Genomic DNA, 25,749 nt, shown 5'->3' with positions numbered 1-25,749 from the left:
CAGTTTGTTACGTCTTTAAAGTACGCTCTGCTCGACTTTTTTCTTCCCCCAACCCCCATGCTTGGGAGATTTATTTTCGTCCGCTTGCTATGTGTTGTTGTCGCATATATTTTTTCTTCTAATTGATTCGTGCGACGATTTTTTCGTCACGGTAGGTAGCTCGAGCTCGTCGGGAAATCTTTTGCCGGTTCCTATACGTGGCCCTGATGAGGTTTGAGAAAGAAAGGAAAAAAAAAAAACAGCCCCTCCGAGAACGTTAATTATTCCGAGTCAGCCGGCGTGATGACATTGGCAAGTTCATTCGTTAAAATGTCACGCTGACACCGTCAATTACGAAATGACTCAATTTGTCGTCGCGTACATGTTATACATATATAGGTGTGCGACGTGATGCGCGTACCGAGTGGAAACAAAAAAAAAACCCGCCCGACGACACAAGACCCGTTCGCACGATCCCGCGAATTTTTTGTCCACCTCCCCGTGAACGTGTACCTACGCGTTTGTATACCTACTTGCGTTTTTTTGCCCCCCCCCCCTCCCCGCCGACCAATAATAATTTCATTGAGTCCGCATTGTGCGCGATTCAACCCCTTTGACGCTCTCTCCGTGTCCGTCGTTATTAACGCGACGACGAGCTTCCGCAGTGACTCGACTAATCCCTTGCATCGTCGATTAATGAACACCGAGTTTCGCCCCCGATGTGTGTGTACACACGGGCGCAAAAAAAAAACCAGCCCCCCGGATGTGTATCATGCCCGTAGCGGAGGGGGGAAAAAAGGGAGCTTGCGAGGGACGTATGGCAAAAAATTTGCCATGACACCACGCGACGCTTCGAAATAATCGCCGATAGGTGCGTGCACGGCTGGCGAAAAAAAGGTGGAGCGGAGAGTTTACAATGGGGGGGAAAGGTAACTGGGGTGTGAGTCGGGGACTGGTACGCGTTGTAGGGGAAGGGCGACGGAGAGTGGCAGAGTAGCGAAAAAAAAGCCGAGGGCGGAGTCGAGGGTAAAAAAAAAAAAAAAAAAAAAAAAGCCGGAGTGTGGTACTTTGCTCGTGAATTGAATCGTCCCCCCCCCCATAACGCGTACAGGGACTTTTTTTTTTTTTTTTCAGTTCGCTGTTGTTTACCGTGACGACTTTACGAGGGTGTCATGGGAACCTTTTGTCTCTCAATTCTTTCGGACCGGAGCTCCAATTTTAGATCCGCAGCTTTTAATTTAATATCAATAATACGCTCGCGTGTACGTACATGAATTTTAATCGCGGCTGTGATTTTTGTTTCCTCGTCTCTGCAACACGAGTCGGAGCTTGATCGATTTATTGGACGTGTGAATATTTATTAAATTCCGCGGCAGTCGCGCGCACGCCATGTTTTTTTCCCACGAGAACCGAACAGAGAAAAAAAAAAAAAAAAAAAAAGATTGGATTAATCGAAGTCTCGCGAGCAGAAACAAACTCACCCGCGGAGCTATTAATTAGCCGAGCTAACGTGAAATTTCGACCGACCGCGCATTCGAGCGGGCCCGCGGTGCTTTGTAGGATGGAGCGAAGCGGTGGAGGGTAAAATGCACAAAAAAACACACACACAAGAGATAGGGAGAGAATGAGTTTTCTTGGAGACGCGAATGTAATCGCATTAGATGCAGCCGGAGGGGGGAAAGGGCAGCGACGCCGGTAGTTCTCATTATAAATACTCCGGCACGGGCGAGTGCTATTAGCGCGTGCGATATTCCCTCGCGTGATGCAGGCAAGAAGTTTATGGAGATGGTGGAGGAGCAGGAAAAAAGCGGAGAAACTATCTTTCTGGCGCTGCAGGAGTGGGCTGAGATTTAGATACACGCGCTGGGACGAATGAAGGAGAGAAGCGGCGTAATGAACGCGGAAAGAGTCTTTTTCTCTCTCTCCCTCTCTCTCTCTCTCTCCCGTGTAAAAATTACCGTTTAACTTATGATGAAATTCATGCACGCGGTTGTCAGAAATATCTTCACGTGGCTCGTACTGGCGATCGAGAGTGGAACGAAGGAAAAAAAAAAGAGTTGAAGTCTTTTTCGATTAGTCGAGGTGAAAAATATACTCTTGACTGCGCGCGAGTTGCAATTTATCCGTGCTAAACGAAACGTCCCGACCGCGAAAGGCCGTCCCACTTATCTATTTTAAAATGCGGCGCGAAAAGGGAAAGACAAAGAGCCCAGAGAAAAGGGGAGCAGGGAGGGAGGAAGAGAGAGTCTCCTCTTCTGGAGTTAAGCCAGCCGTCGATGTTTGCAGCCGCTCGCACACGAGAGAATTTGCTCTCTTATATACTTAGGTAAGAGGTGTACCTACTGGGGTAGGCTAATTGGGAGAAACGGTTAATGGGCTGGCGCGAGCCCGATTGATTCGGCTCTCTTTCTTGCGTTGTTCCCGATTAAGCTGGTGCGATTTTTTTATTTTTTTATTTTCTACTTGGATTGTGGTGATGATGCGACATGATAACAATGATGGTTGCGGGAAAGAGGCGATATTAGATGTTTGAGGAGGATAACATACAGGTTAGATTAAAACAAGCTCGTCGAGGTAAACAAATGCAAACGAGGATTTTTCAACAAGATATTAGATGGAGAAAATAAAAAAAAAAATTCATGGGTTGCAAAAAAGTAAATAAACATTGTGAAAAAAAAACATAAACGAAAAGTAAGAAAAAAATAAAAATAAAAATTTGTTTTAGTTTATGATTAAAGTATTATATAACTCACCCGAATGTCAACTTGATTCGGCAGTAATTGTGACGGAAGTAGCATTTGGCAATGATTCTAAACAAAATCAGAAACACACTCTTCTGAAGTTAAAAAAAAAAAACAATCGACGACATTGTTGTTTTTTTTTTTTTTGGAGTAAAAAAATTTTTTAGATTTTTTTCTTCCATTATTTTATGATGTATGCAAAATCCGATAACGTCCAAATGATTTAAAATATCATCAAGTAAATGAAAAATCAAAGATTGTGTATTATGCATATACATGTGTTTCTTGGAGGGAAAAAAAAGAAAAAAAAAAAAAAAAACCAAAACATATACATAAATGGTTCGTTTGGTACAATAAAGACATATCGTGTGGATGGAATTTTCGCACTTTAATTTAATAACCTCGAGAATGAGATATCGATAACTCGATGAGGCTCGTCTGATCGCATAAAGAAGCCACTGCGTATCCAACGAATCGGCAAATGTTTAATTTAGAGAAGGTCCCTATTCAGTAGACTGCAAAGCATACGCGCGTGTCAAAAGAATCTAAAAACAAAAACAATAAAAAAACAACAAAGTGCTGGCTATCAACTTTTTCATCATCAAGCTAGAGGCAATTTTCTCAAACATCATCGTGCCTAATTGAAGATACAGAAGACTGCATTCCTATCCCCTTGGAGATAAAAAGGAAAAAAAAAACAAAAAAAAAAACGAACAACCAAATAAGATAAAACACGGGTGTATATCGACGCAAACTCATGAATCATGAAAAAATCGTAGTAAGTATAATTACAGTTATGGGGGGACACATGGATCGGGTCTTTGGCCTTTTTCTTCCTCCCCTCACCCCCTGGCCCTCGTTCCACATTTCACAGACACGCAAACCGTACGCACAGACGGTCGCGACATTACGTACAATCAAGACACCCCGAATGGCCCATCATCGGGCGATTAAGTTTTTCATATTTAGCCGCGAAACCAGCCATCAGCCGGCTACGCGTACAGCCTGAGAAAATAAATCCGAGGCACGGGCAGGGGGTTAACGAGTTTTTACGGGGCGCGCAGGCGCCTCCGAGGGCAATTAAGGGGTCAGAAGCAGCGGCAGCCACCGAGAATGGGAGAAAGGGTTGCCGAAGAAACAGAGAGAAAAGGGGAGGGGGCTGTATCACGACACCCGAACTATTAGCCCTCGGTTAAGTGTGTATACACGAGAAAAGTTTCCCAAGCGACGGAAAATTTGCTAGACGACAACGATGATTTTTCTCTTCTGTTTACCTTCTTTCGTCGCAGTGCAGGGGATGGGCTATCGCGATGATGTATACTCTTTTCATTTCTCATTACGGAGCATCCAATTATGCGTTTAATTTAAAAAAAAAAAACAAGAAAAAAAAAGTCCACTGCTGGCCACAAAAGTGAAAAATAGTTTTAAAAAAAGATCCGCAGTCTTTCGCCTGGTATAAATTGGTATGATAGCGCGGCGAAAATAAATAAAGCACGTAGAGAGAGAGAGAGAGAGAGAGAGATGCTATCGGGGCGATTCTTTAGCTCGGAATTCCAGCGTATTTTTCTCCCCCCGGCCAAGAGAGTGGGTATACACGGCCAAAGAAAGAAAAGGGGGAGGAGGAGGAGCGCGCACACATAGACACACGGGCCCGCGCGGCGGTACAAAACAAGCGTGCGCTAAATTAGGTTATTCCCTTTTATCTCCCGGAATACCGTTCCATCGGAAATGAGGAGGAGGATGCGGAAGGACGCAATTCGGGTGGCGCGCGCGCGTGTACCTATATACTTATACGTACGTGTCCAGAAAATAGGCGAAATAAAGTAAAAAGGGAAGAGGATCCGAAACAAAGGAAAGTGAGTACGAGAAAGAGGGGGTAGGGGGGGGGGAAAGAGGATAGGAGCGAGAAACAAGGGCAGTAAGTGGCCGTGGTCTATTACGACGGAGGCCCGCGCGCGCGTGTGCGTTATGTGTATCTCTCCCGCTGATGGTCTACATATCGCGCTCCCGCATCCGAAGGCGCCGTTTCTATTATAATATTCGATTTCCCCAGGCGCTCTCTTTCCGTACGTATACCAGGGACGCCGTGTATTGCCTTTCTATATTATACCTGTACGGCCACCGAGTTGGGCGCAAGAAAGATAATGTTTCGCCGACACGCTATATGGCCCGAGCGCGCGGGGGGTGGTTTGGGGGACGGCGCGAGAGCTATTTCTTTTTATTTCTCCAAAGAGCCGTGCGTATAACTGCTTATTGTTGCCTATTTTAATCGCACGAAATGTACAAAACGCTCGGGAGGCATGGGTAGGATAAAAATTAATGAAAAAAAAAAAAAAAAAAAAAAAAAGAAATGTAAAAGCATCGTGTATACGTGTACCTGTGGGAGCGATACGAAGTACTATATGGGAGTTGCAGATCGAAGCAATGGATAGCTAATTGTTGCAAGTGCAGATTAAACTCTAATTAGGCAAATGCATCTTGTTTTCCGCGTAGGTTTTGTGTGTATATATCTTTCCTATGTTTTTCTTGGTTTTTTTTTTTTTTTTTTTTTTTTTTTCATCCCTTGTCCATCCGAGCGGTGCACTACTCGCTTCGTAATGGCATACGTTTCCATTTTAATCTACAATATAATTACACGTGCAAATACACCGATCGGCTGTCTATTTAGTATTATTAATTTGCCGTGCACAAGGTATCCATAACCCGTGTGCAACGCAATGCTCATTAGCCCTCTTTGTACTCGATTACAATGATCTAATGCTAACAAAGTACGCACATGTACAACATGATTTCCATTCGCGAACCAACTCGAAAATGTTAATTAGCTAAAAACGACTGCAATAATTCGTCATCCAAGCTGAATATCGCACAATACATTCGTATACCTTAACAGTAGCAACCTGACCAGTGCACCTCCGGTTCCGGGGGAAAATGTGTCCCCCGTGTCCCTGGGAAAAAGAGCGCGAGTCGATCTGCCGGGCGAAACGAGGAAAACAATTTCGAGAAATCTGCGCTCGCTCCGCGCGGGCAATTCGATTAGTCCCGTGCCGAGATGGGCTCTCTCTCTCCCCCTCGGTTCGTTTTATATTTTCCCTAGAAAACGCGGGGCACGGCCTCCTCTCTTTTTCACCCGCCCCTTGTGCATTTAACTCTCCTCACCTTTGCACCGGCAACTACAACTCCGGCCTTGTTTTAATTACGCCCGAGAGTCGCGCTTGTGTATATATACACGGGAACGCGATACTTTATTTCTGCGGTAATCCAGCGAAGAGGAGCGTCGTGTCGCCAGTAAAGAAACTAATTTTAAAAGCTGCCGGATATACATCTCCCGAAAATGGACCCGGCTAACGACTCCCGGCAATCTCCCGGCCCTTGGGGCTTTTTCCAGCGTTTTGCGTTGTCCTGCATACTCTACGTATATACACCCCGTTTGTGTATACAAAACTCTCCCTTGAAAGATGGGGATAAACGGAGTTTTTTTTTTTTTTTCTAAACTATAATCTCAATCGAGGGCTCATTTGCATGATTTTAGATGATCGCCCCGTACTTCCAAAGCCCCTTGGTTTAATCGGGAAAATCGAGGCGGGTCGCGGCGAGGAAGGGGGTAAAAATTGCCGCAAATTGCAGGAAGCTTCGACAAAAGCCGCACGAACATGTAAAACGAGCGCCGAAAGAAGCACACCGGCGACTCCCCCCTCGGTTCGTGTCGAGGCGCCATCGGGGACCCCCCTGATGCTGTTGTTGCAGGAAAATCTTGGCACACCCGTCGAAAAAGATTGATCTATAGACGCGGCGCGGGAGGGAGGCGCATAAGTGCAGGCTGAGTCAGATTAGCGCGGCCGAGGATTTATCATCGCCGGTGGGCGAAAACCAAACGGGCGAGGCTTTAAGCCACGGATTAGGTTTCAATTAGGAGGATCTAGAAGAGGGCCACCGCTACCACGGATGTACGGTTTTGCGTGCACCGCCGAGAGATATTTATTGCCCAAAGATCGGTGGACGTTGAAAGAACCGCTTCTTCGTTTTGCTCCTTCCCCGCGTCTACCGTAAACGTTACGTTATACGACGTACCTATTTTTCACGGGGTCAAAAATGCACGACAGGGCGATACTCTGTAGGGGCAATTTTCGAGTTTGTTGCAGCTCTATACATGAGAGGGAAAGAGAGAGGGAAACGTTATTTGTGCAGGGACTGGGTCGTACACGAAAAATTGTACTTTTAGCGCATGTGAAAAATGCAATGAAAAAAAAAGTTAAAAAATGCGATACGGTATACCCAACAACAACGGCTCTTGAGGAGTGAAAAAAAGAAGACCCAAATCCAGAGGCAAGATCGTACCTCCGCAGGATGATTTGCGCTTAGCCCGGCTCCCGAGGATTAAAATTAAACGATCGTGCGAAGAGAGAGGCAGGAGGAGGGAAGAAGAATGAAGGGAAGGAAGGAGAGAGAGAGAGAGATCTCTCGGAAGGCATCTGTCCGTTTCCCCTGGCTTTTTTCTTCGGCTGCTCTTCTCTCTCTCTTTCTCTCCCGAGACATGTGCCGGGCGAGAAAGAAAGCGAAAGGGTCGACAGGGAGAGAAAGAGATTTTCGGTTGGCCAGCAGCAGCTAGCCGAGAGAGCAAAAAAAAAAGGTCCGAGATTCCCGGGCCCTATTGTTCAAAGGGGGTGAATTTGATTAGAGGCCCCTTATATGCATACACACACACACACACGACACGACGAGAGCGCGCGGTCTTTTCCTTCCCTCCTCGTTTGCTCCTTCTTGCGCCACGCTGTGTGTGTGTGTACGGCGCAATTTTTTTTTTTTTTTTTTTTTTTTGGGCCCGATTCTTTATATTATTTCGCTCTTTTTTTTGCCTTCCTTCCTTCCTCCCTGCTCCTCGAGTCGGCTTTCTTCGCTCTGCCAAACGTTAAGGGCCTCCCCCCCTGCGAGCTCTAACGTAACGAGCGTACAGCGCACCACAATACCGGTATTGCTCCCCCCCCCCTCCTCGCTCTCTCTCTCCGTGTGTGTATACACTGTACCGGTGTAACGATAATCCATTTAAGGACACCGGACTAGAAGACGGGCGCGTTCGCACGCTTATTCCCTCCCGTTCCTGCGACCCTTTGTTTTTGGATTTTTCTCCGTTCTCTCGTTTAATGATACGGGTGTATACTTGATTATCCTCGATTTTACGGGGTTCCTTTTGAGGGTATAGAAATATTTACTGATTTCCATTGCATGTTCAAACAGTTATCACAATAATTGTGCTCGTGAGGTGCGATATATGTTTTGATGATGCGAGACTGACACCGTTTCAAAGCTCATCCATATATTGTGTGTATATATATGATGTTATTTAACATATACGTGTACATAAGAACAGATTGATTCGACGTGAGAGGAAAAGCCAACGAGATAAGTATACATAATTATATGATGATGGTATAATGATATAGCAATGTGTCACTGATTAATTTTACACAGTATTATAAATAATATATGTACAAATTTTGCGTGAAAGCGTGAACAACCACCACCGCGATAAAACTTATGTATATATATGTATAGGCATTATATGTAAAATGTGCAACGCGAGTTGTTTATTAATTTGTATCGTCGTTTAACTTTGGAACAAGTTCACAGCTAACGACAAACTTGCCTTGCACACGATATGAGTACAGGTACGCGTATACGTTATATAAACATATACATAAATATACGTCGACTCGTGTTTTACCTTATCTTGACAGATTAGTTTGACACCGTGAAAACGCACACGTGCGTGTCTCGTGGTTTACGGTGACTTAAAATCGCGCATTTGTGTATATGATGCGTGTTATCATGTGCGTGTGTGATTGGTAAGTGTTGAATTAGTAGTCGTAGATACGCACGCGGAAAGAGCGATACAGAGCGTTACTTACATCAAATGCAACGTGTGGCCCAGAAAAAAGGTGTATAATGTGCACTCGCTGCACTTGTATAATGCATCCATGCTTCGATTGCGAAAATTTACCTTCAGCCCGCCGTGCATTTGGTGCAAGAGTGACGTGTAGCATGACATTACTCCAATGACGCGTCAATATTGTTCATTGAATTGGCCACGCGCGCCACTTGTAACCGAGGAGGAGAATAAAAAAACAAAACAACCCCCGGTGTGGTTGTACTCCGCAAATTTATCGGGCTTTTTTTTTATCGAACCATTAGGCGTTCTCCCACGCGCTCCCATGAGACATAGAAAAACTTTCGAAATCTGTGATCGTACGATTGTTCATAAATCCCTTGATCGAAAACGCGCGTCTACGAAAACACGTATTAATGGTAAACAAAAAAGGAAGTAGTAATAGTAGTAGTTGTAAGTAGTAGCAGTAGTAGAAGTAGTAATGATGATTGTAAAATAATAAATCATGGACGTCGGATTTGGTACATACATGACTGACCTTGGACGTGTGGGTCCTGAGGCTGGACTCCGTGGCGAAGCCCTTGCCGCAAATGTTGCAGTGGAACGGCCGGTTCTTTGCGCGCTCCACCTGCGCGTCGTGATTCCTTAGGTGCTGCTGGAGATTCGACAGCTGGATGAAGGCCCGCCCGCAATCGGGTAGGTGGCACTTGTACGGCCGTTCACCTGTGACCATACGATTATTTATTTATTTCTTTTATTTTTCTCTTTTCTTGGTTGTAATATATTATATACATCACGTATGTATGAAGTATACAAATTGCAGCTCTTTGATAAAATATGTAAAGTAATTAAGGTAAGTTGGAGTATACAGTGAGTGTCGAGTCGAAGGGGTTAATGTTCTACGTGGGCGTAAGTTCAGTGAACTCGGGCAGATGTTGTTTTCGGGTAATGCTCTTCCTCTCGTACCTATTTCATGCAACCTTGACATTACAAACGAGTTTATCGTACACGCTTTGCTAATAAAAATTTACCACCCTTTACTCTGTCGTGCAATCGTCCGTGCTTGGGACGATTTTTTAATCATCATTTTTTTCACAAAAATGACGATTTCTCATTTTTATTTTTTTCCGTTGTAACACCAGAATTTTTCACATATACATCATTAAAAATGGCACTGTGGATGGATAGATATACTTACTGTAGGTATCATGTGAAATGTTTCGACTACGAAAAAGCGCCTGTTAAAAGGTTGAATTTATAAATCTAGTTATCAAAGGGTTTCAGGTAAATTGAGCTACACGTGTTGATTATTAATTTTGTTCATCGCCGTACCACGTACGTTTCTCACGCGATCTTCATTGCCAAGGTATATTTCATTGTTCCAATGGTCATTTTTGCTCCTGATTATTCTCGGCTACCAGCGGGTCCTTGGTTCCGATCCAATAATGGATTTTACTCGCGCGAACAAAATTGCAATTTTTTTCATCAATCCATCACAGTTGAACAAACTTTGCACACCAGGTCACCCTCATCTAACGGTCCATCATGGCTCTCCAACGCGTGTACATCCCCCCTTTTTTTTTTACTTTCCGCTACAGCAGAGTTTTTCCTCATCCCTCCCAAAGTACCGCGCGCGTCTATTGTAATTTCCACGGGCGATTGGCTCAATTTAACTTTTATTAATATCGACATTCTTCCCTGCCTTTTTACCCGTCGTCGCTCGCGTGCACATATATACCCACAGCCGCCTCGAGCTGCGGGAATAACGAAAGAAAAGAAAAAAAAAAAAACGGCAGAAGAAGAGCCCAAGCGATGCGCCGATTTTATGTTTTATTCAATTGCCTCCCAACGGTTCATCGAAGATCGGAGCGCTCGAATTTAATAAAAATAGCTTTCCTCTACCTTCAGCTCGTTTCGTCCAATTTTTTTTTTTTTTTTTTTTTTTTTTTTTTTTTTTTTTTTTTCTACTTCGTAGCGATACGCGCCTCTTGATATTTCAAATCGAATCAGAAAAAGATGTTTCATAAAGTAATGAAAGTAAATTTTTTCTCCTTTATTGAGTATTGCCATATGTTCGTTTACAACGACGATGGACAGAAGGTACGAACATTGTACCCTTTCCCATCCATGCACTACTCGTATCGAAGAAAAAAGCGTTTAACCCCATTGAGTATTTAAAAAACGATAGACGCGATCGATAGTAAAAAAACAAAAAAAAAAAAAAACAGCCTCCTCTCGCGTTATAACGAACCCTTTGTGGCACACACTCACAAAACATCCTTCCCCAGACAGACAGTCGGACACTGGCACAATCCATTTTCTCAATAGCCATGGCGCACGACATGTACATTATAGTATATTGTATAGGAGAGCGTACACGCACGCGTTTTCCTTAGCGTTGTGTACAAAAGGCACCGCGAATCCAAAGCCAATAAGGTGGGAGATGAGGCCAAGATAAAAGGGGGAAACGAAAAAGGAAGGAAGGAAGGAAGGAAGAGGAGAAGAAGAAGAAATAGTGGAAGCCACCCGCGCCGCACGGGCAGGAAGAGGTCAATACGTGTCGAAGACCCCGAATAACAATGAGCGGAGGAGCAGAAGAGAAGAAGCAGCCCAAGCGCCGAGCAATTACTTATTTAGCCGCCACCACCACCACCGCATCGATATATTACGGTGTGGGATACACTCCCTCGCCTTTTTTTTTTTTTTTTTTTTTTCTTTTGGCCGGCTCTCTCTCTCTCTCTCTCTCGTTTTTATCGTATACTCATATACGGTGTGTATATACGTGGACAGGTGCGTACGCGAGTTTACGTGTATAAGGTACATCCTCTGTCCACCGTCAATTAAAATCGCATTAATAATAGAGAAAAAGGGAGGAAGAGAGGGCAAGGAGAGGCTCCGTTGGAAAACACAGTGCGTTTGCTTTCTTATTATCGGCTGGCTTTTTCATAATTAACGAGCCCTGGGTGGAAAAACAGTATACGCATTTCCGCTGAAAAGTGTATATTTCTGGAGCCGCTCTATTATCTCGTCCCTCCTCGCGTATGGGTATAGGTGTGTATATACTGCTCCTATGAGCTATTCGGTTCTATTGTACGAGGTCTCAACCACGATTGGCTATAATTCTTGTATTTCGCTGTATACGCGGGTTACGACTCTACCCATACAATACCGATGGATTTCTGTTATCTGGAAATTCTCCCCTGTACCCCTTTTCCAGGTACATCAGGACCCGAGAATGGTAAATTTTTCATGACGACCATTGTCTATGGGGAAAAGTTTTGGTAACGCAAGTGTATGCACGAAAAAAAAGCTTTCGTCGCGTCGCAGTGCTGTAGCTGTTGTTTTTTTTTTCCTCGTGTATTGGCATCACGAAAATCGTAATAGACCTCAATCAACGGCGAAACTTTCCAACCCCTCGACATTATCGGGGCGAGCAAAACCATTAGCCGGCACTTACGAAAAGCTCTGCCGGCAATTTTATTAAACGCGTTCTTACACGCCTACTTTCGACCTGACTTCTGTAATAATATATATATATATGTGTGTGTGTGTGTGTAAGTGAGCTCAACGAGTGCGGAGAGAGCATAAATGCCGGTGTTCAACGTATATCAGTAGTACACACACGACCGTATGTGCACACTCGTCAAGCTCCCCTTGCACCTGTACACGAATGGGTTGTACTGTTTTAGCGAGAGGTTGCTTTTCTCTTGGAACAAAGTCCGTGCCAACTTCCTCTACTTGCGCTCATCTTTCCTCGACTGATCGGCTCCACTTTAACTTTTAATCTGTTGTGTGTTTGAGGCTAAAGAGAAACACACAGAAGTTACGCGCGCGCGTTTCTTTATGTAAAATTAAAGTGTGGATGATTGCTGTTGCGCCGAAGCGTTTACGAGCACGCGAGACGAATTTGCAGCAGAGTGATTTCTTTTTTTTTATTTTTATTTCTTTTTTTTTTGGTAGTCTTCGTATAGTTGTTCTGTTGAGCTAGTTTGTTTTGCTTGGGGATTGGATTTAGTTGTAAAGACGTGAATTTTTCTAAGTGAGAGAATGAGGGAGTTTGCGGGATAATCTACGGGTTAGTCATCTATATTTGTTTTTAGATGAAGGAAAATGTATATTCATGAGTTTTATTTACATTTTTAGGTGTTTGTACCATGTCGGCTGGTGTAGCACGGTCTGGCGATTATGTGTCTCGATGAATAGTTTCAAATTTGGTTCAAGAAACTTGTATTCTTTGCCAACACATCGATACATTTTGTAAAAAGGAGTTGTATACGATAAAAAATGACTCGACAGACTTAAACAATCATGTATCAGTCATGAATGAAAAATATTGTACATTTCTTGGTGTTAAATAATGAAATAATATTTAAACTTGTTTTTTTGCATCATAAAACATCGATAAGCCATTGTTTAGTCTCGTATATTCACTTGATATTATTTATTCAAATTTAAGATTGTACACTATAAATTTAACCAAAGCTTTGTTTTCAATACCCTTAATTTATTATGTATAAACACACGGCTACAAGAAAAATTGGTAATAGATACTAAAAAAGAAGGAAAAGACAATCTTTGTTCACATTGTCCCTTCTTCAATTAATCGACAATTGAGAGGGTGAAAAAAAAATCTTCCTAAGCGCATCGTAGCGAAAAATTGAATATATTCTATACTCTTGGGCAATGTATATGTATACGTAAAATGATTGTACCAGGACGATAGCAATAATTGGCTGCGCGTGGCCGGCGGGCAAGAGTTGGATGAAGAAGAATTATTAAATTTAAAATCTTGCGTGCCGCCCGGATGAGACGCTAGACTGACGGGGTTGTAGTAGGAGAATTAAGAACAGGAAAAAAAAGAAAGGAAAGAAAAAGCGCCGAAGAGTATAGGTACGGAGGCTGGCAGATATTAAAGAGAGAATCTCGGCGACCCCCTTTTTTTTCTCCACCCGAAGTTCGTGTCTCTGTCGTGCCAGCCGAGTATTACGAATTGGAAGGAACTTTTTGATGAATCGGTGCAGTAACCCTTTAAACTCGCCCTCGACCCTTTCGACGTTCAACTTTTTTTTTCTCTTGTTTTATTTCCTCAACCTCTCGTGAAATTCTTTCTGCAACCGATAACCAATAGTACCTTAGCGGCACAGTTGTTACGTCGACCCGAATCGAAGGCTATTAGGCTAGAAAAATTGTGTACAATCTATCGATGCACCTTTACGAATACCATTATTTGTCGGCACAACATTGTAATGAATTTAATATTGATATTCCAACAAAAGCTTTAGAAATTTATTTCAGTCAATTCTTAACGTTTGAAATACAAAATCATACTCTGTCTACGAATTTACTATAAAAAAAAGGTACGAATGAATGACAGCCCTATAAAATTGAATGATACGTTTTTGTGCTCTCGATCCCCTATTGATATTTAACTTTTATTTTGTTTTCTCTTTAGCTTTTCGTAAAGCTCTTGCCACATCGATCGACATCGGAAAGCTTTTGTTTTTTTTTTTTTTATAAAGCTTTTTCTGTTACAAAAACCATCATTGGCAAACAATATTATTATAAACCGAGCTTTGTCGTATTTAACATTAACATTCTTAATACTCCAAATACCTAATTAAAATTTTCCTATTTTGTACACATACTTGGTTCAAGTAGTAAAGAGATGAGCTTGAGTAGGCTAGGTAAGCTTCGTTCGCGTCTCAGTCTGTTCGAAGGCTTACGTGTGCTCCTATCTAGTCTAACAGTACCAAAGTATTGCCCACATATAAATTACTGTACTTTACATCTGTTGAGAATTTTCTCGTAGTCAGTGGTGAAGCGTTGGGATTTTTTTTTCATGTTTAGAACTCAAAACACAAAATTGTACGCGCATCTACGAATTAATACGTTAAAAAACGCGCGAAAGCTCTCCAGTATTCAACAATATTATCTGTAAGTACGTACAAAGGATTTTCGCTGTTCTATGGGGAGTCGCGCAACACTGGCCCCGTATCCTTCGAGCTCCGTCCGCTCCGCTAATCGATAATCCTTCTCCTCTCAACCTCTGATCGACACCCACGCACCTTAGAGTCATCGAAAGCTAGTCTCGTTTTCTCTTACTCTGAAATACCCGAAAAGTCATAATCAGGCGTTTGCTCTACACCCGACGAATCCACACAAGTATCCCAGCAACCAACCACGCGAGCAGAAAAAAAGCTCCTTCTCGTCCACTCGTCAAAATCACCGGCGGAAAAAAGCTCGCGTGGCGCGCAGGAGCAGCACACGTGTGCCCATCGAGCAGCAACGCACGTCCAAGGAGAAAAAGTACGAGAGGATAAAGATAGAGGAGGGTATATAGGAGGAGGGGCGATCCACACCATCCCCCGCAAGCTTTCCCTTGGCTCCCTACTCCTGCCCCATTCCAATACACCACTATACGTGCCGCACTCGTTGTAGTCGGGCAGCACTCGGTGCACCCTCTCGGCAGGCTATGTATATACACCCGTGCACGCGGCCCACTCCACGTCCGCGCCAGAAAATTAATGTCCCCTGCAATCCATGTATAATGCATTCGCATTTCGTTCCCTCCTCGGCCCCTCTCGCCCGCTCGTTCGTTCGTTCTCGCAGGAACGAGTGCAGAGGTCTAGGATACTCCGGCGCAACGCACTGCCCTGTAAAATTTACGCGAAACTCTCTCTCTCTCTCTCTCCCTGCGTGTGTGCGTGTTTCCCCTGCGCCGTCACAGAGACGACAACGAGTGCCTACTCGCCTATATCCTCGTTCGTATAAATAAATATACATACACACACACACACACACGCACGCACATTAAAATGTGGCACGATCGAGTGCAACAGCTGGAGCGTCATTGGGGGAGGAGCGGAGAGGAGGAGGAAGAGGAAAGCTGGTGCACAGCCCCGGCGTCATCGAAATTCCAGCTTGAAAATCATTAAACTGCACCCCCACCCCCCCTCTCCCAACGCTTTGCTCGACCGCTGCTGCAGCTTGCACACACACACACACACACACTTGTGCTCACAGTATGTGTTTTAGCTGGAGATAGATAGAGAGTAAAGGCCTCTCTCGCCCCCTGGACAGGAGCTGAAGCGGCGCTATCGACTCGAGCCCGTATAGCACACATGCACGGGGATGACGCGCACACATACTAGCGTAAACTTAGTGTACGGAGGGTGCGTCGGTGTGCTCGGACAACCCTTTTTATCTCAATGTGTATGGGCTGCTCAGGGAATATTTTGTTGTCGTCGTTGTTGATTTCGCGAAAACAACGCGAAAATCCAGGCGGGGCTCGTGTATAGGGGTGAGGCATATTTTTTCAGCAACGCCCTGTGCACAACCAGGGTTCGATGACTTTTGCTTGTGTGTGCGATGATGCAGGTGCTCTCTCTCTCTGTTATTTTTCCATTTCCTCTTTTGGATAACGAATACGGGCCGTGCGAGCGGAGGGTGGTCTTTTTTTTGTCTCGATGACTTCGGGCCCGGATATTGTATACGTGCGCGCAAAATCATCTCTCCGTGTGTGCTCTCGTTGACGATTTTCAAACAAACGGAAGGGAAAATCGTGAATTTTGGTCATGAAAAAGGACTGTTTTTTTTTTTTTTTCCTTTTTTTGATCCTTGGTAAAGTACGCCCGTGCACACGGGGATAAAACCAAATGGAAAATTCACAAGAGCGAGCGCGTAGAATTTTCAATAAAGCCCCAGGCGTTTGATGATTTCGGGGAGTAGAGCTTTTTTTTTTCGATGACCGAGGGCTCCCCTGCTTTGAGCCTTTGTGCGCTGCACGGATTTTCGCTTCGGGCTTGCTACACTACCGTGCGATGATTAAAATGACACAACCAAAGGAGGGTGCACACACGCGCCAACGCGGCTTGGAATATATATTACGTATACTGCACATATACGTCACGATTGATTCCAGAAGAGACTTTGTACTCTCTCGGTGCGTCGCGTTAATCAGGTGGCTCGAGTGGACCTCCCACCGTTGGTTGATGTTTGAAGAGGCCTCGTTCATGAATTCACAATGACTTTCTAGTCCAAACATACCGTACCCGCTTGTTTTAGATGCACGCTGACACGAGCTTTCGCTGATTTTATTAAAGCCTGTACACGCTGCTTTGGTCATTTGTTTTATTTTATTTTACTTTTTTTTTTTTTTTTTTTTTCCTCCAAGTCACAGTTTTACCGAGCGCAATCGCCCTATTTTGTACAAGTGCACTCGAGCCTCAGCGTAGACGTCTCAATTTCCTTTTTCCTCGCAATAAAAAGCCAATATCCCCGGTCGGCTGGAAGTTTTCTCGGACGAGCGTCTCGGGATTTTTGCAGCTATACACAGCCCAGCTCGACCCATCCCGCAACTGTGTACCCATTATACGTTACTCCTCTCGCACCATCCATACGTATACATATACATGATGCAGCAGCGTCGGCGGTGTTGTACATACACCAACTATGTATAATGCACGTAGCCTCTTCTCCTTATGCAGGACGTGTTTTAAGGGGGCGAGCTAGCGGGAGGAGTCGTCGTCCGCGAGAAGCTTGCATACACTACACACGTATAGGCGAGCAGAAAGAGAGAGAGAGAGCGCGAAAGGGGAGGCGGAGCGGATAGTAAAGAATGTTTTTTCTCGAAACCAGTTTTGACTCTCTCTGCGCGCGTACACACCAGAGATCGCAGCCCGGATTGCTCGGGAGAGCTGCGATAAGTTCACGGTTACATAAGCCGAGATTTTACCATGCGAGGAGGAGGATGCTGAATCGGGAGATCGGCTGTACGCGGAAGAGCCGCTCTAATTAGACAATATTCCTATCTATCGACTCTCTCCCGATGCAGTTTGGCTCCTTGTTCGCTACGGCTACCGGCTACGCGGGTGCCTCGCCCGTATACTTTACCATGGGCTTGTATGTTCGCTTAGTATCGGTACCATTTTCCGTTTTGCCGTTTTTGTTATTTGCGCAGACGTCAATAGGAATAATTAAATCCTTGCACCAAACACCTTAAGAATTATCAAAGTTTATTAGCTAACGTTTGGGAGAAGGGCTAAGAAGTACTTGGCAAAGGAAAAAAAAAAAAAGATGCTCACACGGTAAAGCTCGAGTCTGTAATTCTCGCGCTTACGGGCCCGGCAAAAAACATAATTACAATTTTATAACGGTGCCCACGTCAGTTTGTTGCACCTATGAGCCCGTGTACGTACATATATGTATACGCCGTGAGACTAAAAGCGGTGCAGCGTGTTTTGATTGGCCCCAGTTGCACCACCGCGAAACGTGTGGATTTTTCAGCCATTTAAAATTTCCCCTCGACGCGTAAAATTATACATGTTAAATGTACTTTTTTTTTTTTCTTTGTACATAATATATCCATACGGTTAACACGCGCGTGCGTTTTTCGTTAAAAATAATCTTTCCCTCGCCCCTGACCCGCGTTTTATTTCAACTAACGACTATTATATACCCAAACGAGCGAGCGAGCGGGAATATTGTTCTCCGGCCTCGTAAACTCGCGAAAAACACGTCGTTCCGCGCGAATAACATACAAATTCACTCCAAGGGCTGGAAAAAAGGTTTAAAAAAGTAAAAAAATAACAAAGAAAAAAAACAGCGTAACCATCCTCCAGCTGTACGTAGCTTTTCCTCCATAAAATCAAGCTAGATTTACAGCCGGGAATAAAAGTCCGAACAATTTGTCGATGACTAACAAGACTCCCCCTTAATGACCTCGGCTGCGCTCGGACACCCCCCCCCCTCGACGATATACGTAGCTCGTATAGGGGGGGAGGACGAAAAAAATATTATATATAACGCGAATGTATATGCATATACCTGGGTATCATAACGGGTGGAGGCTCTGGATTTCGCTGGAAAAACATCATCGTTATCGCGCCGCTGCCACCACCACCACCGGGGCTGCAATGACAAAATCACCGATGCAGCGGCCACATAACACACGTGCGCGAGGATAAGGGAGCAAAATCATGGCGTCCGGAGGCAGGACGTACGTATATATATGTATGTTACCTATACGTAGAGCGAGAAAGAGCGCTGGCCACGGAATATATTAAATCCTCCCCTGGTGTAGCGGCCGCCGAGGGAGAGAGGCTTTGCGAAAAAGAAAAGTGCACGTACACACGCACTTTGTGCGCATGCATCGCGCGTACGCTCGTTGCGCACACACGTTGGGCTCGCTAACGTAATTTTCAGGGAAAGAGAAAGGGGCTGGCGAGGGTAAACGAGGGAGAGGAAAACAGATGATACTCTCCGAGTAAGTACCTAAATATACGTTAGTTCCAGTGCACTGCGAGTGCAGATATACAAACACACGCGAGCACGTACACGTACGTGGTGGTGGTGGTGGTAGGCAGCGCCCGATGCACCGGAGCGTTTCACGCATGCATGGAAATCATTAAAATAAAATGGCCGATAACAAATGACTGTTACAAAGAGGAAGCAGGAGAGAGGGACGACGACTGCCGGTGGTGGAGGGAAGAGCCCTCGTATGCAGCTATGGTCGTCGGCCATCTTGGAACCACGTGACCGTCATCCGGGCAACACTACACGCAGACCGGGCCTTCTCTCTTCTCCCCCCCCCCACGCCACGCCCATTTAATGATTTCTACCCCCTGGTGAATGTGCACTCCACGTGTGTACACGTATATGTACACACGTACGTATATACACGAGTGCCTGAGTTCCCCGTTTGCGGAAGTGCTAGCGTGCAAAATTTCGCTCGTGTGTGCGCGCCTGGTACAGTCATCATCAGTAGGGGTGGTGGCGGTGGCAGCGGTGGTGGTGGTGGTGGTCGAGTGCAGCCTCCCCACATGCATGCATCGAGTCCAGGCGTCGTCGTTGCTGCTTTCCGCCACTCCATACGACTCCCTGCACCCTCCCCCCCCTCCCCAACGCCCCCATCGGTCTTTGGGGGCGAGCGTCCGGGGAATTTTAGCGAGAAATTTATGGTCGAATTCGTACACGGAATTTTCGCTTGAATTAACGTGATGCCGTAATTTCGAGAGAAATTTCGAGCCCCTCTCCCTGTTATCCCCCGGGGGTAGATTGATGACGCCTTTTTTTCGCCATTTTTCGAAATACCGATGATCTTCCATCGCCCCGGAAGGTAGATTTCTTTTGCAACCCCTACCCCCCCTCCCACCTCACAATGGATGATGGCGGATGTAGAGTATTTCATAGAGGCATGGTCTCCATCGCTGTTGTTTTTTTATTACCATTGTTGCCCGTGGATGCGTGACTTCAATACGTAGGCACATTATTTAATTACCACGTGCATCAACTTGGACGATGAGTTTTTCCAAATAAACTCACAAGTGTCTACGAAATAGAGAGAGAGAGAGAGAGAGAGAGAGAGAGAGAGAGAAAAGGAACTATAAAAATAACTGAGACAGTACTAACTTTTATCGTAACCAACCATGATTTTTGACAAATTCGTTTCATCCCCCGGTGTAAAAGCCGTCCGAAAAACGTCGGTCATCATAAGCGCGAGTTGATTAACCAAATGGATGTACCCGTTTCACCGTAAGCATACTCGTCGAGTCGCATAATAATATACAATATACACGTATAATGCGATCTTCGCGCGAGAGAAAACAACAAACGCGACCATGTCGAGTGCACACGTACCGCATCATCTGTCGCAAACATAATATACATACTAAAATTCACCGATGCGCCATACAATAGCGCCGATGCTGCAGAGGACACCTGTGATATGTGTGTGGTACGGGTGTATATTTTACAAGCTGAGCTTTTAATCTGGCGAGCACATCGCGGATCTACCGGCCTCGGGACGTAGCAGATATCGATAGGGAGGGGGTGGGGAAGGGCTCGCGAACCGATGAATTTCGGAGCCCCGTGCCACATACATCAGTATCCGGTGCAAGGGTATTTTTCGGTTTGGACATTTTATCAGCCGACCCGGCCTTTGGTAGCGCGACCGAGCATTAATTTGGATACGCCCTTCGTATAATACATGATGTCGCGTGTAATTAGATCTTACGAAAAAACCCTTTGAAAAACACGAGGGCAAATCCAATCTAGGGGTCGTACAACTCGATTCCGTGTATTTTCTCTGGATTTAACCCGATTATAGAAGGATGGATCATCGATTACACGATAATTCGAGACACTCGACGAGTTGTTACCGCCACGGCTCCGCGGAGCAAAAAATAAATTAGCCTCACCGCCGACGTGACGACGCGATCAGATAGAGAAAAAGGGGAGAACGAGCACAAAAAAAAGTCTTGGGCATAAACATATCGCTATGTGTACCCTCTCCGATGCACCATCTATATAAATGCGCGCAGCGAAGAGAGGAGCGAGAGATTTTTGGGCGATACAGCGCACCCGGACTTCCGTTTCTGAGCGCGATGGGCACAAGACGCGAGGAATCAGCCGTGTGCAGTTCGAAGGTGCAGCGCGCGGGTGGATATCGCCACGCATACGGAGCATATGGCCCGGCTCCCTCCGTACATACATAGGTACACCTGCTTGGAGCGGGTTATTTTTCTTTCCTCTCTGCTCCTGTAATATATCTGCTTGCTTCGCTTTGTTTAACCTCCCCTCCCGTTTTTTTTTTTTTTTTTTTTTTTTTTTTTTTTCAATGCGATGCATGCGCTTATTTGTTCGGCATTTGTTTCGCCCTGCATCGACCCCGAACGAGGCGGTGATTATGGTAATGGTTCTTCAAATGAGCTCGAATTTATCTGTTGATTCGTCGTGGTGGCTGTCAATGAGAAGTGTTTTCTTTATTCTTTCTTTCTTTCTTTTTTTTTTTTTTTCTTCAAAGATTCACTTATTGTAAAATGAGGCTCGTTAAAGTGCAATTACTCGTACGCTTCGCTTGCGAATGGATAATGACTGTCGATTTTGTTGAGCGAACGATACGCGCAAAATGAGATGATCGGCGCGTTTATTTTATTTTTTTCCGTTTCGTTTTGCCTTACCCAATTGAATGTATGTATATACTTCGACAAACGGAAAATGATTCTATTACGGAGTTATATTATACTCGTATATAAATAATGAAGATACAGTACCACGAAAGTATAGGTATACACGTTGTTTTTCTACTTTCTATAAATTAATTATAGAGGACATAATTATACCTGTGAAAAATCCATTACCGCAAGCATGAATGCGAATAAATTTTATTGTTTATTTTTATTTTCTGCTTCAAAGTCATCGTACACGCAAGTGCCAATAAATTTCGTTACCACCTCACCCCCGCAACTTCTGCATCCTCCCGAAATACTCTCGAGCTCAAGGGGCTGCCAGCAGCAATAATTGACGGGCCCCTATCGGGCGTCCTAGACAGCTACGCGCGTACGAAAACCTCACCCCCCTCCTGCCAAAAACCACCCCTAGCTAGTGACGCGGTGGGAAAAAAAACTGCCCAAAAAAGCCCCTCCAGAGGAGTCATCGTCGGCACTATCCATTTTCATTTTGCATTCTCGTACTGGACGCAAGACACGCACATGCAGAGACCGAGCGAGCGAGGGAGAGATAGTGGCACAGAGCAAGGCTGCAGCGAGAGAGCCTATGATGCACATGCACGGGCGCGCTGCTGCGCTCGGCCGCTGACCCCGGGGGCTACGGCTCGGCACTCGCTTCCTGCCCTCGCCATGCTGCTGTATGCCTGTACAAGTGTACACACCGCGTATATACATATATACATTTACGTATGTATGTATATATATATGTACACGCGTAGGAGGCGATGCATGCGAGCGAGCGAGAGAGGGCCGAGGGCATGAGCAACGCGTGTGCGCTGCTCTCTCGCACGTATACCTGAGTATATAAATGTATATACCTGCATATGTTTTACCTACACTCCTTCTCGGTTGCAACGGCACATGCCGAGGGAGAAGAGCCTCTTCGGGGGCGATGAACCTTTTAATTTGAAAATTTTGCCGACGATCAGCTCTCTGCGAGTTACTTATTTATCGTCCGAAGGGTGCGGGGATGAGCCGTGGTTTTTTTCCAGGCGTATTTGTAATTTTTTCATTTTTTCACCAGTTTTTACTTAGGAAAACAAATTTTTATACGTTTCCCGTGAAGACTGCTTGAAATATCATATTTTTGAAATGAAAGAGGTAACATCCATAAAATAAAGAGGTTTAAAAAAATCGCGTAAAAGCAAGATCCCAGCAGAGGGGTGGTCAAAGATTTTCACGGCTTTCGTCCGAGTGGAGATACGTGGTGAGAGTGGGAATTCAAATCTGTGGGGGTGGAGGCCTCGATACCTCGGCAATGCATCTCCGACCACCATACGAGAGAGGCAGCCCTGGTTTATTCATCAATGCGCTCGAGCAGTGAAAATTAGCTGGTAAATATTTCAAGCTAATGCAGGCCACCCTCCCCCAACGTGACCGATCTCGCCTTTACGGTGTCATGAATATGCAAATCGATCAATTATTGGAACACTGCATGAACAATGTGTAAAAAACAAAAGAAAAAAAAAACAAAATAAATTATGTAAAAAAAAAGCTACACGAGCCCTCGTACCTACATGTATATATTTATGTACGGTTAACGTTAATTATCGGGCGTGCCTCTCCCCCTTTCCATTTTCTTTCTTCCGCCCGTACGATTTTCTTAGGCCTACGGGGTCCGGAGAGCGTGCGAATAAAGAAACTCGTTCCCTCCCCCTTTTTTTTTTCTCCATCCCACACGCAGATGGCACGTCGCGGAACATCCTAGAGAACAGGGACGGGGAGGAAAAGATCGTTAGAGAGAAGTCGCGGACACGCACATAGGTATATACGTATATACACGTATACACGAGCTCGAAAGCCAGACTCGATCATTTTTCTCGACGGCGGGCGCGAGGGAGAGAGAGAGAGAGAGTAATTTATTCCCGATCCCTGATGAGACCCATTGTGAGGAGCCGGCCGCTTTGTCCTTAGATGTGCGCCGCGACCGCGAAAAAGGGGGACAGCCTTGAGGAAAAAGGGTCAGGAATATGGGAGTGAGCAAGGAGGGAGAGAAGAAAAAAAAAAAAAAAAAGAAAACGAGCGCCTACTCGCGAAAGACAACCAGCTCCGGGTGATGAATAAAAAGAGTCGACGTCGGAGCTGTCATTGTAAGACTCGTGCTGATGTTGAAGGGGTGACGCTAGAGTGGCAAAAGGGTAAAGCGCTAGTAAAACACGAATGTAGGCTATTCTTCGTTTTTTTTTGCGTTTCGCATTTTTTTTTCTCGCATTTCTTTATTATTGTAGGACATCGCGTGGCTTTTCGCACATGTGCACACGGGGGGAGGGGTGTGAGGGGTATGAATGAATTTCTATGCATCATCTCGTGGTCTGTAATTTGCGCGTCGTGCAAAACCAATATTATCCTTTCATCGAGTCAGACACGCACTCCGGCCGCCTTGTTCTTTTGTTACCCCTTCCTTTTTTTTCCTCACTCGAAAAGTCGTGCCTCGTGAAAAATAAATCAAAAGGAGTCATTGGGGTGCGGGGGGGGGAAAAAAAGTCGTCCTGATCGTTTTATTCCCACTTTCGAGCCCCGGGAGTAGGTAGGCGTAATAACGATCGTCGACGTCGCGGCGATGCCTCATCTTTCCCGAGCACATTTATTTGGTTCCCCCCTTTTTCTTTCTCCGCTGCTGTACCATCGCTGCGTACCCTCAACCCTTTCGGTATCGTTTCGTTAAGTCGTTACAGTCGTTCCGGGGATCCTTTGCCACTTAACGAGGAAGGGCATCTTTGCATTCTTACGGCCATGTACCGAAAATCGACCGATTCCTAAAATCGCAGGATATCCCATACTTATTGTTATGTAAATTTTTAAAGATCACTTTTTTTTTGTCACACTTACAAGTTCAATCGTTGTCCCAATGTGACGCAGTGGGAAAAAAAGTAGACACTTTGCGGGTAAGAAAAGGGGCAGATGAGAAAGTGCACGGGAGAGAAGTTGGCGTTCGGGTCATTAGGCAGTGGAGCGCGGGGGTCGATGAGTAAGAGCAAACGGGTTAAAAAAAAGAGGATCGTTGGGGCAGGGGGGAGGGCTAAAAATTAATGTCTCAGAACGAATGTTCGCGTATATAATACTTTTTTACGATTTTTCCTCGCGAGCCATTTGTCTGGCCGCGGCTGATGTTTATCGGGGGATGAATATCACCCAAGTGTATACTGCTACACATTACAGAGCTATCGGTGACGATTATGGTACTTTTTACTTTTCGCCGATACCAAAGATCGAACGGTAACTGCTACCCTCTTCATTCACGAGTATTCAATGACAAACGCCTTGTTTCCTTTTTACAAGGAAAAAAAAGCGTCCAACTCGTGAAGCAAATATAATATACCGCACGCAAATGAAAATATCAATGGAGACGATTCATCAGAGCCCCGAATGGCACGCGAGTCCCGAAATAGTCCCACCCTTGACACGCGGCGTTCCCCCGGATTTCGTGTAAAATATTAAATCACTCGGATACGGAGAGCCAATAAATCCTAGGACAGCAGTATACCGGCTGCATCAAGTTCACACCGCGTAAATCATTGCATCCGAGGGCTCTCTGTGCATGCAAAATTTCCCCGCTCGCTCGCAACATGGGCACGAAAGAATTAAGGCGCCATAGAAAAGGAAAGAAAGTTAATTAAGAGGGTCCGCTCGAATTTGCCTCCGTATAGTACACACACGCGAAAGGCCATTCGCTGATGTACGGGTGTACAGGAGTCGCGCGAGCGCGGGTACGTAGAGTAACGTGAGGATCCATCACTGGTAGCTGACGTCGCTGCACTTCTTTTTCTCGCTCCGCGTGCCTTCTTTTGAGATTGATCATCGGCCACCTCACCCCCCAACCCCTGTACCTTTCCGCCGGCACGATCGTAGATACCTTTTCCTTCGTCTTCGTACTTCTTATTTTCCTCGCTTTACTCGCGTAATTTAGACGGACGCTTTTAAAACGGGCGGCTCGGCCTCGCTCCGGCAAAGTTATTGCCCCCGCGTCGTTTTCTAGGGACATTTGTTTACTCGCGAGGGTGTGTCCTTGCGACCCAAACGTTTGTGTGGATACTCGGGGAAAAGGATGCAAAATTTTTAATAAACGCGAGAGAGTCCCTCGGAAGTCGCTTATTTCGCGCGGAGGAGTATAAATAATTTTAACGCGATTCAAAGCGCG

General features: G+C 45.2%; 1 protein-coding gene across 2 annotated transcripts in view; it reads right to left on the bottom strand.

Moving 5' to 3' along the window:
- dati (zinc finger protein datilografo) overlaps positions 1–25,749 on the bottom strand; it is an 83,699-nt gene that overhangs the window by 9,949 nt on the left and 48,001 nt on the right. Inside the window, exons 4-5 of one of the 2 annotated variants that reach the window (XM_023389197.2) lie at positions 9,134–9,327; positions 2,733–2,789 (exon numbers count right to left, since the gene is read on the bottom strand). In XM_023389197.2, the coding sequence (XP_023244965.2) occupies positions 2,733–2,789; positions 9,134–9,327 (251 nt within the window). The remainder of the gene's footprint in view (positions 1–2,732; positions 2,790–9,133; positions 9,328–25,749) is intronic. The other variant, XM_089597246.1, reaches the window with a different exon arrangement.

The sequence above is a fragment of the Copidosoma floridanum genome, unplaced genomic scaffold (assembly GCF_036245765.1).
Source record: "Copidosoma floridanum isolate Cflo_tuat_1 unplaced genomic scaffold, Cflo_Japanese_pri ptg000032l, whole genome shotgun sequence".
Classification (NCBI taxonomy): Eukaryota; Metazoa; Arthropoda; class Insecta; order Hymenoptera; family Encyrtidae; genus Copidosoma; species Copidosoma floridanum.
This window is presented reverse-complemented; position numbering and strand designations above follow the sequence as displayed.